The sequence below is a fragment of the Artibeus jamaicensis genome, unplaced genomic scaffold, assembly GCF_021234435.1.
Source record: "Artibeus jamaicensis isolate MK-2021 breed Jamaican fruit bat unplaced genomic scaffold, CSHL_Jam_final scaffold_847, whole genome shotgun sequence".
Lineage (NCBI taxonomy): Eukaryota > Metazoa > Chordata > Mammalia > Chiroptera > Phyllostomidae > Artibeus > Artibeus jamaicensis.
In genome coordinates, this window is record NW_026522057.1 from 17,435,001 (window position 1) to 17,451,223 (window position 16,223).

A 16,223-nucleotide genomic window follows, 5' to 3' on the forward strand; every position below is an offset into this window, starting at 1 on the left:
ATTTTCTCCCCAAAACCTTGAGATAAAACTTATGCTTCAGAAAAGGGCTCGCCGTCAGCAAGCTGTGTGTGTGTGTCTCGGTCTGAGTAACCGGTGCCGAGGTCAACACTGAAGCAGCTGCCTTAGGAAATATCAAGGACTGTGTAGGAATTGCCCTGCAGACATGACGACAGAATTCTGCCTCTGGTGGGTGGCACATTTTATTATAGGAGAGACTATGTGGAAGAGTTCTATCTACTTGATTTAGAAGAGGCAATCTTTTCTAATTAGGAAGCTAGTTCAGTGACTGATAATAAAATGAAACTAACGAAACAAAGGCTTTGGAGTTGCGCAGACCTGGGTTGGAGTCTTGGTTATACTGCTTGTTCATTCTGACTTCACAAGCATCAACCTTTCTGAGCTTTAGTTTTCCCACCTACAACATGGAGATGGGATATTACCTGCTTCATTGGGTTGTTATAGATACTGAGTGAGCCACTGCCTGTTTTTTAAAGATGTTATTTATTTACCTTTAGAGAGAGGGGAAGGGAGAGAGAAAGGGGGAGAGAAACATCCATGAGCAAGAGATACATCAATCAGCTGCCTCTCAATGCCTCTCATATGCCCCTGACTGGGGACCTGGCCCACAACCCAGGCATATGCCCTGACTGGGAATCGAACCAGCAACCTTTTGGTTCACAGGCCAGAGCTCAATCCACTGAACCATACCAGCCAGGGCTGAGTGAGTTATTGTTTGTATAGCCCTTGGCACTGTGACTGGTACATAGTAAGTGCTCAGTAAATAGGTAGGCCAGAGACCCAGACCAGCAAACAGGTGAATACTGTCCACAATGAGAAGTGCTGTGGCACCCTGATTAGTGTGGCTTCGTTGATTAACCATTGGTCTGCAGGGTGTTGCTGATTTGATTTCTGGTCAGGGCACATGCCTGGGTTCAGGGTTTGTTGGTGAGAGTTCATTCAGTCCATGTTTGGGGCACAAATAAGAGGCAACAGAATGATGTTTCAAACTGACGTTTCTCTCCCTTTCTTTTTCTCTCCCTTCCCCTCTCTCTAAAATCAGATAAATTAAAAAAATATTCAGAGAGAGAGAGAGAGAGTGAGTGAGTCCTGGCTGGTGTGGCTCAGTGGATTGAACGCTGGCCTGAGAACTAAAATGTTGTGATTTGATTTTCAGTCAGGACACATGCCTGGGTTGCAGGCCAGGTCCCCAGCAAGGGGTGCATGAGAGGCAACCACACATAGAGATGTTTCTCTCCCTCTCTTCCTCCTTTGCTTCCCCTCTCTCTAAAAATAAATAAGTACATCTTTAAAGAAAGAGAGAGAGAGCGAGAGAGCTGTGGCAGGGGATACTAGATGGCTAGAAGGTTACTGGAGAAGGCTTTCTGGAGGAACTGACATCTGATTAGCCCAGTCGAAAGGAGGTGGGGGAGTGTCATGGGCAGAGGGAAGAACAGTGAGGGGGCACAGGTCATGGCAGGGAGGGAAGAGTGAGAGATAAGGCTGTAAATGGCAGGAGCATCAGGTCATGCAGGACCAGGTAGCCATGAACAAAAGTTAATCTTCCATCCAGACAGTAATGGGAACTATTGAAGAGTTTTAAGCAAGAGAACAATAGATCCCATATGCAAAACTGGGAGCAGGGAGACCAGTGAGCAGGTGGTGTGACCCAGATTAGGGCTGGCATGGAGACAGAGAAGGCGGTCACATATGTGAGACATTTAGGAGGCAATGATAAAACGATGACTGAGTGGAGGTTGGTGGAAAGAGATGGCGAGAATGACTTTCAGGTGGTGCATGGTGGTGCCTTCCACCAAGGTACAGACAAGGAAGCTGGGGCCAGGGTACAAGATGTCGAGTTCCGTTTTGGACATGTCAAGTTCGAGGTGTCTGTCTGTGAGATAGCCACGTGAAATCATCCCAGAGGCAGTTGGATACACAGAGCTCAAACCAGAGAATGAGCCGGGCTGGAAATGGAGATTCAGAAGGTGTGGTTGGCTCCGTCATGGCCCCCAGAGATATCCAAGTCCTAACCCTTGGAACCTATGGATGTTATCCCATATGGCAAAAGGAATTTTGCAGATGTGATTAATTTAAGAATCTCAAGGTGGGGAGATTATCCTGGATTATCCAGGTGGACCCTACGTGTAACCACAAATGTGCTTGTAAGACTGAGGCTGAGGAAGATTTGACCACACAAAAGAAGGCAATATGATGCCTTTGCAGAAGCAAGATGCCCTTGAAGACAAAAGAAGGTGGCCACAGGCCAAAGAATGCACGGAATGCAGTTCTAGAGCTAGAAAAGGTTAAGGAAATGGATGCTCCCCTAGAACCTCTGGAAGGAGTACAGCCCTGCTGATACCTTGCTTTCAATGCAGTGAAACACATTTCAGACACACTTCTGACCTCCAGCCCCATAAGAGAATTAATGTGTTGTTTTAAGCCACCAATTTGCAGTAATTTGTTATAGCAGCAAGAGGAAACTAATACAGAAAACATCAACATTAATGGTGTAGAGGAAGCTGGTGGCGTTGGATGGTGTCCAAGCCTGTGTAGAGTGAGAAGAGCAAAGTGCCCAGCAGAGGGCTCCCAATGACTCCAGCATTTAAGATACATACAGCCCTGGCTGGTGTGGCTCAGTGGATTGAGTGCTGGCCTGCAAACCAATGGGTCACTCATTCGATTCCCAGTCAGGGCACATGCCTGGGTTGTGGGCCAGGTCCCCAGTAGGAGGTGCATGAGAGGCAACCACACATTGATGTTTCTCTCCCTCTCTTTCTCCTTCCCTTCCCCTATAAAGAAATAAATAGCAAAAAATCTTTTAAAAATACAGAGGAAGAACAAAGTCAAACAAGAGAAATGAGTGCTTGTTATACTGTATAAGAGAAGATCCTAGTTGACCTTGAGCTAATTCTGGTTAGTTGGGGTTGAAAACAGACTGGAGTGGGTTGAAAGGTGGCTGAGGGGTAAAGCAGAGTTGTCTTTCACAGCACATCTGTCCTGTCTCCTCCCCCAGATTGTACATCTTTTTTCAACTTTTAATTCTATTACACAAGTAGTGTTATGTTCCTTATAAAAAAGTTAAGATGCACAATTAACCGAAAGAAAAATAAATTACTCATAATGTGTATATCTTTTCAAGTTTTCTCTTTTTTATGCGAACTATACAATTCTCTCAATCACCTTATGGGGTAAAATACGATTGGGCCATCTTAAGAAGACATTCAGCCTTAGAGACGCAAGCAGTTTCCCTGGCTGCTCATAGCTGGTCAACAGCAGCCCCAGGATGAGAACTTCGATGTGTCACACTCCAAGGCTAATATTCTTCACCTCGGTGCTTCCCTGATAATTCACTGGAAGGAATCCTTTCAAGAGGCCTCAGGGCCCAGAACTAAATCAAAGTCGATTTCTGTTCTGACCCCATCCGTCATCCACCCAGAGATATAGGTGGTTCCCAAGAGGAAGAAGTCAGTGCATGGCTAGGAGTGACTGTCTCTAGCCTGGTAGGGACAGTGAGGGGGAGCTGAGGTGTGAAAGGCCCAGACTAGGCCCAGGAAGAAAGAAGGGAGTGGGTGAGAAGGCCAGGTAAGAAGGAGAGGGTTACCGACCACTTACTGGGTACACGCATGTGTTAGATTTTTTTCCTCGCAACATTATAACAGAATGGGCTTCAGACTTCCCATTCTGCAAAGAAGGGATGTCATTTCTCCCAAATCACACAGTTACCCCGGGGCGCCTAACTACACAGACCCCGGAGGCGGGGCACTCGGCTGGGGGCCGAGACTAAGAGAGGGTGGGCGGCCCCGACGGCGCAGGGAACTTGAGGCTGACAGCTGGTGCGTGCACCCAGAGAGAAGTGGGGCGATTCCGGGTAGAGCGGGACAAGGATGCCGGCAGGGCTTGGGGATTGGGATGGGGGTGGAGGCTTAAGGGACGTGGCCAAGGGGGATGGAAACGAAGGGAGGCGGGTGGGAAGAGAGAAGAACTTGGGAGGCCAAGGGGCGGACAGAAAGGGAACGGAGCCTGGAGGGGCCCAGAGGGCGACTCGGGGCCGGAGGAGGTTCGAAAGAAAGGGAGGGGGCGGGGCCGAAAGACAAGGGGCGTGACCGAGGAGCCCAGCAGGAGGCCGGGGCGGGGCAATGCGCCAGGGGCGGAGCTCCCGGGCAGGGAGACCAGGGGGCGGGGCTGAGGAGCCAGAGCTGGGCCTTGCGACGGTTGTTCTGGCAAAGCTGGGAGGAGAGGCTCGAAGGCGGGGGCGGGGCCGAGAAGAGGACTGGGTAGGGAAGCTCAGCCCGGGGCTCCGGGGACAGGAGAGAACTTGGCGGTGCGGCTAAGGCGGTCAGGGGCGGGGCGGCGCGAAGGGGGTGGGGCGTGCGGAGGCCCGGACGGCGCCCGCGGAGTGCTGTGAGGCCATCCGAGCTCTGAGTAGCAAGCGCGATCTGCGCCCTGCACCGCAGTCCCGCAGCCCCGGAGCCCCCACCCCGCGCCCACCATGCCGGAGCAGCTCAGCGTCGCCGAGTTCCTGGCCGTCACCGCGGAGGACCTCAGCTCCCCGGCCGGGGCCGCTGCCTTCGCCGCCAAGATGTCCCGGTGCCGGGGGGCGGCACTGGCGCGCGAGGAGGTGAGGGGACTGAGGAGGGAAAGGTCCGGGGTCCCAGCAGGGCCTCGCCTTGAAGTTCACTGGCGTGACCGGAGCTGTGTTGGCCTTTACCACTTCCCAGAAACCTGCTTCCTCCCTAGATCTGTGAGAACCTAGTGCATCTCGAACATGCGCGTCTTCACTCACCGTCGAGGCCTTGGGGAGGGCTGGAGGGACTGTTTGTGGGGGGCCTCGAGGTCACCTCGATGACAGACTGCACAGATCGGGGGACATACTCCCATGTTCTTGGTGACCTGCACCATCGCATGTGTTTGCTCAGCTCCTCACTACATCTGTTTGGATTTTCATCTTCAGAGCCCCATAAGCTTGGCTCCCAAGTTACTCCCCTTCTGGGAAGCAGGCCTTCCCGCTTCAGTCATGAACTTACTTCTCCCTGGCTGCAGGGAGGCCCCCTCCCCCTGGCTGCTGGCTCAGAGATTTGGCCGGGGTTTGTGGAATGAATGCGAATGAGAAGGCGCCAGGAGACGGGGTTCACCTTGGCCTGGCTGTTGGCAAGTTTCTAGTCTCCACCTCCCTCCCCTCTCCTCTTTGTCTTTCCCAGCAGCGAGTCCCAGGCCTTTTCTTTCACCCCTACAGGCTGCCCCACCCCATTCCCCTAATCTTTGGAGTTCATTCCTCTCCGACCTGCTGCACTTTCCGGGGCTTCCCCTGCAGGGAATATTCAAGGGCAGACACCCTGCAGCTCTGGGCCAAAGGAGAAAAGTTTGTCTTTGCAGCTCCCTTTCAGAGGATGCCCTGAATTTGGGTGATGTGTTAGACTTCAGCCATGCCTCTCACCTTCCATCCTTCACCGGAAGAGTATTGAGCACCTACTTGTGTGGGTGACGCAAAGCTCAGTAGTTCATGATACCCTGAATCAGTCTCTTGGAAAATTTCTCTTCCTCCTTTCTTCTGGCGGGCTGAACCCCCATGTCAGAGTCTGTGTCTGTCCCTTTGTCGTGGGTGACAGAGGGTTGTGGAAAGAGCACCAGCTCTGGGGGAGGCAGACTGTGTTCAAATTCTGGCTCTGCAGTTGGCCAGCTGTGTGTGCTTGGGCATGTGACCTGATTTGTTTGAGCCCTGCTTTTGGCATCTGTAAAATGGAGATAATAATATTTACCTTACAGGGCTGTGGTATTACACGAGGCAATGCATGTAAGGCATGCATCTTGGTAAATGGAATGATGATCAGGTTAACTGATGGACCTCTTTAGACAGACTGGGTCTCTTTTGTCCATTGTCTCACAGAGTCCAGCCTAGTGCTTTGCACATAGTAGGGGCACAGTTTTTAATTTAAATAAGAAGCAGCCAGTGATCTTTGGCTTCCTTCCTTGGGCAGAACCAGTAGTTTGGAGGCCACCACCTAAGAATATGAATTGTATTTTCCTGGGAGGCTAACAAGGGAAACTGCCACAGAGCCTCATCCTGAGGGGACAGCAGTCTGAGGTTTGTCTCTACAGTCTCACATTTCATGACCCGGAAGAGTTCATTGCCGGTACCATTAGGGTTGTCACAGTTCACAGTCCTCTCTGGGTTGTTCATTAAAATGTTAAATCAGAGCCAGAGTAGGAGAAGAGGCTGTACTATGAACCCTTCATCAGGGACAGAAATGGTCATTTATACCCGTGCACCTGCTCTTGCCTGGCTTGGTGCTTGTAAGTAGTTGCATGGGCCTGGAGCGGGTGGAGGAGGCCTTGGAATGGGCCTGGGGGCCAGAACAGGCCCAGGTCAGGGCTCAGCTCTGCCCCAATTCAGTCCTGACAAAACCAGGTCTCCTTTGCCTTTGGGACTTTGGTGTGGTTCCGTGCGGAAGGTTCATTTTTACAACAGCAGGCCTGTGGCGCCCAGACACAGCTTTACCCTCCGGCACTTTACTGCCCCCAAAGTTAGAATCTGACCTTTGGATTGGACTTTCCTGAGATTTCCTGTTTGGCTTTGCATTTGTGTTTATATTTACATGTCGTTTGAAGCTGGCATTTCCCTTCCCCTTTTCTGGGTATGACTAACCCAGCCCCAGGCTCGAAGGGGGGGAATTTGGCTGAATCAAAATGCAACTGATTCTTAAATCAAGTCTTCCAATCCCAGCTGGTTTCCTGGGAGTCTCCATCCTGGGACTTGCACCCCTCTTTTGCAGTCCTGCTGGGAAGGACCCTGGGCAGGTCACAGGAATCCAGAATACCAGCGCTGAGGAATCCTTTGAGATCCAGACCACCTAGGAAGGCTCTCACTTGAGATGGGGAAACTGACATGCCAAACATACAAGAAATAGTCTAAGCTCCCAGAGCTGGGTAGGAGAAGAATTGACATTTCTGCCCAAATGTTCTAACCCCTGGTCCTATTCTCTTTCCCTCTAAAGTCCTGCTGCCTGTCTTCCCTCTGTCATTTCTCTGAACCTCAGTTATTTGAACCTCAAAATGGGTTTGTTCCTCCCTCCTTCTTACCTCTCTGGGTTGTTAAAGTTTTTTGTTTTTTTTTTTAAGATTTTATTTATTTATCTTTAGAGGGGAAGGGAAGGAGAGAAGGAAAGAAAAATCAATGTATGGTTGCCTCTGGTGTGTCCCCCTCTGGGAACTGGCCTGCAACCCAGGCATGTGCCCTGACTGGGAATCGAACCGTGATACTCTGGTTTGCAGGCCTGCACTCAATCCACTGAGCTACACCAGCCAGGGCAAAGCTTTTTGTTTTTAATTGTGCAACACTGTAGACATATGAGGGCGTCTTAAGAAGACAGATCATCATTCTGTCAACCACCTTTTCCTGTCCTGGCCCCTTTACCTCCATCATCTAATTGTTGGTTATAATAACACAGGTAGAAATGGGTCCAGGGAGGGTAAGGCAGTTGCCTTGTGTCACATAGTGGGTCTGTCTGACTCTAAGGCCTGTCCATTTCTCCATGCCGTCTCTGTGCTAGGTACAAAGGACATTAAGATGCTGCTCTTTTTTGCTGGCTGGATGGGAAGATGCAGCCTATCTCAGGGAGATAAGTAGGAACCCTAGGAATCTGTCCTGAGTGCCCAGAGAAAGGTACAGTCAGTACCATAAGAGACCAATAAGCGGGGCAGGCGGAGAGCAGTGAGGATTGGTACAATCAGGGAGAGCTTCCTAGAGGAAGTGACACTTCTAGATGGGTGTTGAAGGAGGGAAGAAGTTTATTTTTTTTCAAGATTTCATTTATTTTTAGAGTGATGGGAAAGGAGGGAGAAAAACATCGGTGTGTGAGAGACACATCAACTGGTTGCTTCTCGCACACCCACAACAGGGAACCTGGCCTGCAACCCAGGCATGTGCCCTGGCTGGGAATCGAACCAGCGACCCTTTGATTCTCAGGCCGCTGCTCAATCCACTGAGCCACACCAGCCAGGGCGGGAAGAACTTTATTAAGGGAAGAACATACGTGAGTGAATTTTGAGGATGGTGGGGAAAAAGCATACTCAGGAACGAGGTAAGTCGTCTGGCCTAGTGCTGAGAATTCGCACTGTGCTGCGCATCTCGCACTGGTAGTCAACCTCTGTCTCCTAGTGGGTCTCGGCCAAGCAGTCCCATCGTAAACAGGAGGTCTTCAAAGGCTTGTGTTTTATATACGTGGAGAAAGAAAGAGAGATCTCATGAAGCTTTAATTACACAAAAGATAATAATTTTTCATTAAAAAGTTTAAAAGCATAACTGGAAAGTCTAAAGTCGCCTCTGACTGTGTTTTGCAATCCCTACGCTCTCTCCAGAGGCACTGGGTAGGGAGGTGTGCGTGCGCCCCAGTGTGTGGCCTCAGAGAGAAATATACCACCCGGGAGGGAGTGGTGGCTGGGAGGGGTATTTGCCTGAGTTGGTATCATGTCTTAAAATCCACAGGTTTCAGTTTTATTGGAGTCGAACCCATCTTTTCCTCTGTGGCTTTTGCTTTTTTTGAATGTTATTTAGAAAGGAGTGTATTCTTAATACTTCATAGTCTTGTGAATTTTACATTCTGCTTTGTCTGTATTTGTTCTACAAGAAAATAATAGAAATTACGTAATCTTAGAGACTGTGTGTACGGAACCTAGAACTCCTCTTGTTTACATGGCGGGGAAATTTGTTTTAAGGAACCAGAGGTGCTACGGGGGCTGAGGAGCCGCCAGGAACAGTAGACCTCACCAGGGCCTCACTGGAGGCCGGAAACTCCCCCGGGGCCTCAGTGGAGGCTGGGAAATCAGTCAGAAACAAAGGCAGCTGCTTCATCATTCTCTCTGTCTCTTGCCTCTATTTCTTTCTGCGCATCTGAACGGCGCTTTCAATCACTTGTCATCACACAGGCCCCAAAAGGCATAACGGAGTCTTCTGGGGAAGACAGGCATGCCACATCCAAGTTCTTGGCAGAGAGGCTAATGGCCTGGCCCAGTTCTGGACTGAGGTTCCAGAAGCCTGGTCCCCACCCTGCTTTCATCCACAGAGGTCATGGAGGAATAGATGCAAGTAGGGTAAACATGGCATTGAGATCTACACACTGTGGAGGGGTTGGAGGGGTGCATTTCTCAGAGAAGAGGGGCAGGGCCTAGAAAGATGCCCCCACATGTCCATGGCAGTTCTGCTTCATTTGGCACAATCTAGGATCCGGGGAGAGGCGCTGCATTCATCCTGTTTTGTGCTCATCCAGGTGTAGATGAACCCCAGTTTGGAAACCTCAGGTGTAAGAGAATTTTAAAAATGGATTGGAGAGCTCAGTGGATACAGCACAGCTTGGAGGGCCTTGAATGCTAATTCGGCATTTGGGCTTTTTGCTGGGCAGTAAGGGACCCGTGGACCCAATCATGTTAGAGTGGCTCAGGCTAGTCCTGCTGAGAGACACAGCAGCCAGCACAGAGTTTGGGGACTGTTTCACGCCACGCCCTGCTTTAGGCACTGGGTAACACATAGCTCATTAAAAGAGATGCTCCATTGAGCTTACAGTCATCCGGAGAAGACAGGTAGTCAACAAGTAAACAAATAAGTCAGTAATTGCATGTTATGATAAATGGCATGAAGGCTCATCCTCCTGGCCAAGGTCTCCCTTGAGGTTTGGTCCTGTGTCCACATCTCTCAGCTAGTGATGCAGAAGGGACCCCACCCCAGGCAATCTCACCCATATCCAAGGCTCTAGTCCTCTCCCACCTTTAGATGACTCAGTCATTTGTACCTCCAGCCCAGACCCTCATGCCCAACTGCTCTCATTTGGCTATTTCCTTGAGACGTCTTAACCTGTCCAAAACCACAGTCTTGACTACGTTCCCCCAGGCTGGTCCTTCCGGCGTTCCCTTCTCGTTGAGTTCTATCTCCCTCTAGTCTGTTACGCAGTCCAGAAGTCTCGCGCCCCACATGCCCGTTTCACCACAGAGGGTCATCAGTTTCACATTCTTAGCATTACTGCAGTCTACCCATTTCTCTGTACTCTGCCCTAGTCCAAGCCGCCATTGCCTCTCCCCTGAAGAACCGCGTGGCCTCCTAACTTCACTCTACGTTTACTGTAGCTCAGTTCTCCCTGAAAGCTCTGTATCTCTGTCCTTTGCAGCACACATCAGAGGTAAAGTTTATCTTTCTTCGTATAATTCCTCTCTTAAAAATCTGATTTTTTACTAGTTATTTGACTTCTGGGAGAATAGAATGTATCTCATCATGGCACCATAGTAGGTGCTCAGAACACATTGGCCGAATAAAAAGTAAATAAAAGAAGAAAACTAAAAAGGAGCATTCGTAGAGAATAATGTTGCAAGGGTGCTGCAGAGGGAGGGACCGGCGGAAGCAAAGGCCCTGAGGCAGTGAAGAGCCTACAGGGTTTGTGACCCTGGAAATGGTCCAGAGCAGCAGAAGCGTAGCGTCCGGCAAAGGGAAGGGCCGCGGCCCGGTGAGTTTGGGACTCTAAGTAGGGGCTGGATTCTGTGCAACCTTCGAAGCCCTGATAGCGACTTTGGATTTTATTTACTTGGCAGGCAAGCAATAGGATCCTGATTATATTTTAGAAAGATGTAGCAGCTGCTGTGTAGAGACTAGATTGGAGGGGTCAGGAGAGGACCCAAGGAGTCTGTGGCAGTTGTTCACGGAGGAGATGATGGTGGTGTGGGTAGGGCCATGGTTGGGGGAGAGAGCTGGGCAGGTTCTACAGGTATTTTATAGGTACAGCTGACCCTTGAACAACACGAGTTTGAGCTGTGCGCGTGCACTTCTACATGGATATTTTCCAATAAATACTGTAAATGTATTTTTCTCTTCCTTATGATTTTTCTTAATAACATTTTCTCTACTTAGTTTATTACAAGAATATAGTATGTAATACATATAACATACAAAATATGTGTGAATTGACTATGTTATCAGTTAGGCTTCCAGGCAACAGTAGGCAATTGTTAGTTAAGTTTTGGGTGATTCCAAAGTTGTATGTGGATTTTCGACCTCGCAGGGATGCGGGGGTTGGCGCCTCTAGCCCCCATGTTGTTCAAGGGTCAACTGAACAATCCCACACTGCCTAACGATGTTTCAGTCAGTGGCGGACTGTGTATGATGGAGGTCCATAAGATTACCGTGGAGCTGAAAAATTTCTCTTCCCTAGTGACATCATAGCCATTGTAGTTGTTCACAGCACAGTGGTTCACAATTGCCTACAGTATTCAGTACAGTAACACGCTACATAGGCCTGTCCCCTGGGAGCAGTGGGCTAGACCATAGAGCCTAGGTGTGTGTAAGTTCTACCATCCAGGTTTGTGTAAGTGCCCTCTATGATGTTGCACAATGGCAGAATCATCGAACAATTCAGTTCTCAGATTGCATATGTGTTGCTAAGGGATGTATGACAAATAACATCAAGGTGCGTTGATGGAGTACATGTGGGAAGTGGTCAAGAACAGTTCCCAAATTCCTAATGGGGGAGTGCCATTTTCCCTTCTCAGGAAGGGGGAATCTGGGAGAGGGACGGGTTTGGGGGAAAATCAAGAATTCAGATTATACATCCTACAGCCCGTGAGACATCCAAGGGGGGGATGTCAAGAAGGCATTGGATATATGAGTTTGGAGATCAAAGGAGTGGGTTGGAAACACACATTTGAGAGTTGTCAGCATTGAGATACTGAGTTTCAAGCTTGCATCTGTGTAAGAGTCACCTGGCATCATTCCCAGAGAGTCTAATTCACTAGCTGTATCTTACTTGGGCTTCTTATTGCAAGTAACAGAGACCATCCTGAACTGATTTAAACAAAAAAGGAGTTCATTAAAAGGGAATATTCAGCAGTTCGCAAAATTTCTGGGAGGCCAGAGACTAGGGTGGGGCATCAGGCAGGATCTCAGCCAAAATCACCTCACTGAGCCAGTCTGGTGAGGACACTGCTACTATCTACTAAATGTCATAGCTTGCACTGCCACCATGCCCTGGAGACTGGGCATCTTCAGTGCTGTTGCCACCAGTATAAGAATAGATGTTCTACTCTCTCTGCTCCTGATTCAAAGTTTCCAGTGAGTGCCTCTGATTGGCTAAGCCTAGCTCATACACCTGTACCCTAGCTGCAAGGGAGGCTGGAAAAGCAAGAATTTGGTCTTACCAGCTTTTATAGGAGGCAAGCTCTGCCAAGACTTGTGCAGTGGGTAATTTTCCAGACTAACCAAAAAAGAAAAGAAAAGAAAAAAGAAAAGGAGCCAAATATCCTGAGCAGATTTGCCAGCATGCAGGACAGTATCTGGGAATCTTCATTTTAATAAGAATGCCATGCCCTGGCTGGTGTGGCTCAGTGGATTGAGCACCGGCCTGCGAACTGAAGGGTAGCCAGTTCAATTCCCAGTCAGGACATGTGCCTGGGCTGCGGGCTAGGTCCCCAGTAGGTGGCACACAAGAGGCAACCATGCATTGATATTTCTTTCTTCTCCTTCTCCCTCCCTCCCCCTTTCTAATAAAAAGAAAAAAAAGAATGCCAGGAGATTGCTCCTGCAGGCAGTCCATTGCATTAGCTAGTGTTTAAAGCTGTGGAATGGATGAGATCACCCAGGGAGAGGAATGAAGAGGGCCCAGACACAGGCGCCGGGGAGTCCCGGTGTTGAGAGATTAGGATGGGAAGAGGAGTTAATGAAGGAGACTGAGAAGGGGCTGCCAGTGGGGAAGGAGGGAAATCAAGAGAGCACAGCACCTCAGAAGCCAGGAGAGGAATGTTTCGATGAGGGGGCTCTGTCACATGCTGCCCACATGTCCAGAAATAAAATAAGAAAATGGCAGACATGACCCCTGGCTTTAACAACGCCGAAGTCACTGATGCCCTTCAGAACCAATTTAGTGCTATTTTCCCCTCCACACCGGCCTGGACTGATTTCAGGAGACGGCAGATGAGACGTTCTCCTCCACATAGGGGAGTGGAGACCTGGACCAAGAGAATTTTCCAGGATGGACTTAGTATCCAGCTCCTCTGAGCCCAGCCCCTTCCCATACCAGCTGGCTCTGTACAAGGGCGGAGGGACTTCTCGGAGATGTCAGCCTTGTGTCCAGCCTCCCAGAGTCTCCTCCCCTCCTCAAATTCAGTCTTCTGTGCTTAATTTCTTTCCTCGTGTTCAGCTGTTTCTGGCCAATGAGGTGACATAGGCCAATTTGGGAACTTTAGGTCAGAGCAGAAGGAAAATGCTTTCCCTCAAAGGTAATTTGGTAGTAGAGGCGTACCTGGGAGATATTCCGGGTTTGCTTCCAGACCACCGCAATAGAGCAAGCCTGGGAAAAAAGTGAATTATAATCCTTTTGCTGGGGGAGGGTCTTGCCTTTAATTTGTGAAGAACGTGACATCAGCAACGCACAGTAAAGTGAAGCACAATGAAACCACGTGCGCTGGGTCAGTCCTTCGACAGAGCTAGGCGTTCCCTTTGATGGGCCCAGTGCTTGGGCCTGGAGCACAGGAGTTGGTGAGGCCCATGGAGGCACAGTGGGTTCCCCAGGACTCTGAGGCAGGGTTCCGGGCTCTGTGTGTCTGGGGAACGTTGTGACTGGGCCTCATTGTGGAGGTCTGGAAGGCTGAGATAGAATAGCTGCTAAATGTTCTCTAACTCAGCTGGGTTTGACCTTGACTGCGTTCTAAGAACTTCAGGCTCCACCCAGACCTACTGAATCAAAATCTCTGACATGTTAGGCCTGGACAAGTGAGCATTTCAGCAGTTCCCCCATGACTCTGAGGAGCAGTGTGGGTAAAGATAGTTGTGGTGAGCTGCTGCAGGCCCTCTCAAGGTTAGTAGTCCTTTAAACTCTATTTATTGAACACCCCCTCTGTACGAAGTTGGGAGCATAGTTCTCAGAGCATAGTCCTGAGAACGTCATGGGGATGGCCGGTTCTGAGAGTTGGAGATGGTAGGTTATAAGCATGTCCCAAATAGTGATTCATATAATCCCCGTCTTCATCTGGGAAGAAGGACTCAAGTCCATGAAAAAATGACTGTCAACCCCCAGTCTGTGGGCTCGTGGCTGAGGTCTGGAGAGTACAGTGACTGCAATCTGGCAGTCCTGGGTTTCAGTCCCTGCCAGTTGTGTGACCTCAGGCAAACGACTCAACCTCTCTGAATCTCAGTGTCCCCATCTGTAAATCAGGAGTGATAATAACAATCTTAGGGGGGGATTTTTGGGGATTATATATAAAATACCTACCGTATACCTGGCACATAATAGATATTTAATACATTTTTAAAATTCCCTTTTACTAAAAACACAAGTAGACCGGCACATGCGATAGTTAAAGAGATGAGGAAGCACACAGAGAAAAGGGGAGACGCTGGGGCGGGGGTGAGGTAATCACCACCAGTGAGCACTAAACTGTCCATGCAGCCGCGGCGCCAGAGCAGGAGGAGAACTCCCGTGAACCCTGGGGGTGTCCAGGAACGAGTAACTGAACCCAATTCTGGACAGGGCAGGTTGTCCAGCTCAAACTGTCCCTGCCTCTCTCTGATCCACTCATTTCTTCGTCAGACATTTGAGAGCCCACCCAGTTCTCAGTCCTGGCCGGACATTGTAATTCCCTGGGTTGTTTTTTGGTAGATTTGCAAAAACGGAGGTGAAATTCGCTCTTTCAACTGTTTTAAACATACGGCTCAGTGGTTTTGATTCGCAGTGTTGTGCAGTCACCACACTGACCCCAGAACATTTCCATCAGCCCCAAGAGGGAAACTGTGTTCCATAGCAGTTACTCCCCCCCACCCCCCAGCCTCTGGCAGCTTTCTGTCTCGGTGGATTTGCCTGTTCTGAACGTGTCATAGCAGTGGAATCCTGTGATATGTAGTCTTTTGTGTCTGGCTTCATTCAGTTAGCACGATGTTTTCAAGGTTCTTCCCTGTCCTCTGGGTTGCCTTAAAAGCAATGAACAGGGACGGCAGACACCAGGCAGTGTTATAAGCTTTTCCCATGTGTTGATGCATAAAACCCCCGTAAGGAAACAAGGGCACAGAGAGATAAAATAACAAGAGTACACAGGGTTGCCAAAATATGTACAGGATGCCCATGCAAAACTTGGGGCATACTTATACTAAAAACTTATTCATTGATCATCTGAAGTGCAACTATAGCTGTATGTCCTGTATTTATTTTTGCTGAATCTGGCAACCCTACTAGTACCAAGTGGCAGAACCAGGGTTTGGACCTGGGCCGTCCAAAGCGCTTGGGGGTGCTCCTCCTCACTCCACTGGTGATGCCTGGCTGTCCCTCGCCCTCCTCACAGTCTTTGATTTAGTAGGTCTGACATGAGACTGTGGCACTCTTGCTTGTTTAAGTATTCCAGGTGATTCCACTCAGCAGCCTGGGGATATGTGACTCAGGGCCCGGGAATACAGAGATGTCTGCTGGGCAGGATAGCTACCACGCAGCCACCCTGTGTGCCCAGCTCTGGGGTAGGTGCTTCAATGTTTGCTCACATTCGGTCTGATAAGATAGGTGCTCTTATTGTGCCATTTGACGGATGGGAAAAAGGCGGCTCAGAGAAACTAAGTCACTCACCCCAGGTCACACAACTAAAAATTGGAACCAGAATTTGGACCTCATGACAGTGTGATGTAAAAGCTGGAGTCCTTAACTCCTGCTGTCTTTTCTGTGTTTCCATAGGGCCTTACTAATGTCCATTCATTCATATACTCATTCATTCATTCCACAAGCATTTATTGTGCCAGTCCTTCTGCTGGATGCTGTGGATACAAAAGCAAATGAGCCAATCCCTGCCCTTTTGGAGTTTTCAGAACTTGGACATGTCAGGTAAACGAGAGTCATAAGCACCCTGATTAAAATGGGCACAGGGAGGCGTATAGGTGAGAGGTGAGTTCTGGGGGGGTCAGTTCTGTGTGGTAGATACGGGGGTGACCTTCAAGCTGAGTCAGGAAAGATGAAGTGTTTACTGGGCAGAATGGGGAGGCCTCTCCAGGCAGCGGGAACAGGTCTGGCAGATTGAGGAAACTGCAAAAAGTTGGACAGGGCTGGGGTTTAAGGGGTTAGTGGTGGTTATCAAGTCCAAGTGGGGTTAGGCAGGGATTCATCCAGGCCTGCAAGGTGGCCCGGAGGATGGGAAGGCATGGGACCCTTTGCTGCTCTGTCCAGGAGGGCAGGCTGGGCTCTCCCCAGAGCTGGGTGGAATTCAGGGCTTGGGGCCAG

At 49.6% G+C, this 16,223-nt stretch overlaps 1 protein-coding gene across 2 annotated transcripts in view; it reads left to right on the forward strand.

The window, feature by feature from the left end:
- Positions 1–4,371: 4,371 nt before the first annotated feature.
- ASAP3 (ArfGAP with SH3 domain, ankyrin repeat and PH domain 3) overlaps positions 4,372–16,223 on the forward strand; it is a 43,475-nt gene continuing 31,623 nt past the window's right edge. For both annotated transcript variants that reach the window (XM_053660557.1, XM_053660558.1), the window contains exon 1: positions 4,372–4,618. In XM_053660557.1, the coding sequence (XP_053516532.1) occupies positions 4,490–4,618 (129 nt within the window). In that variant the 5' untranslated portion in view covers positions 4,372–4,489. The remainder of the gene's footprint in view (positions 4,619–16,223) is intronic.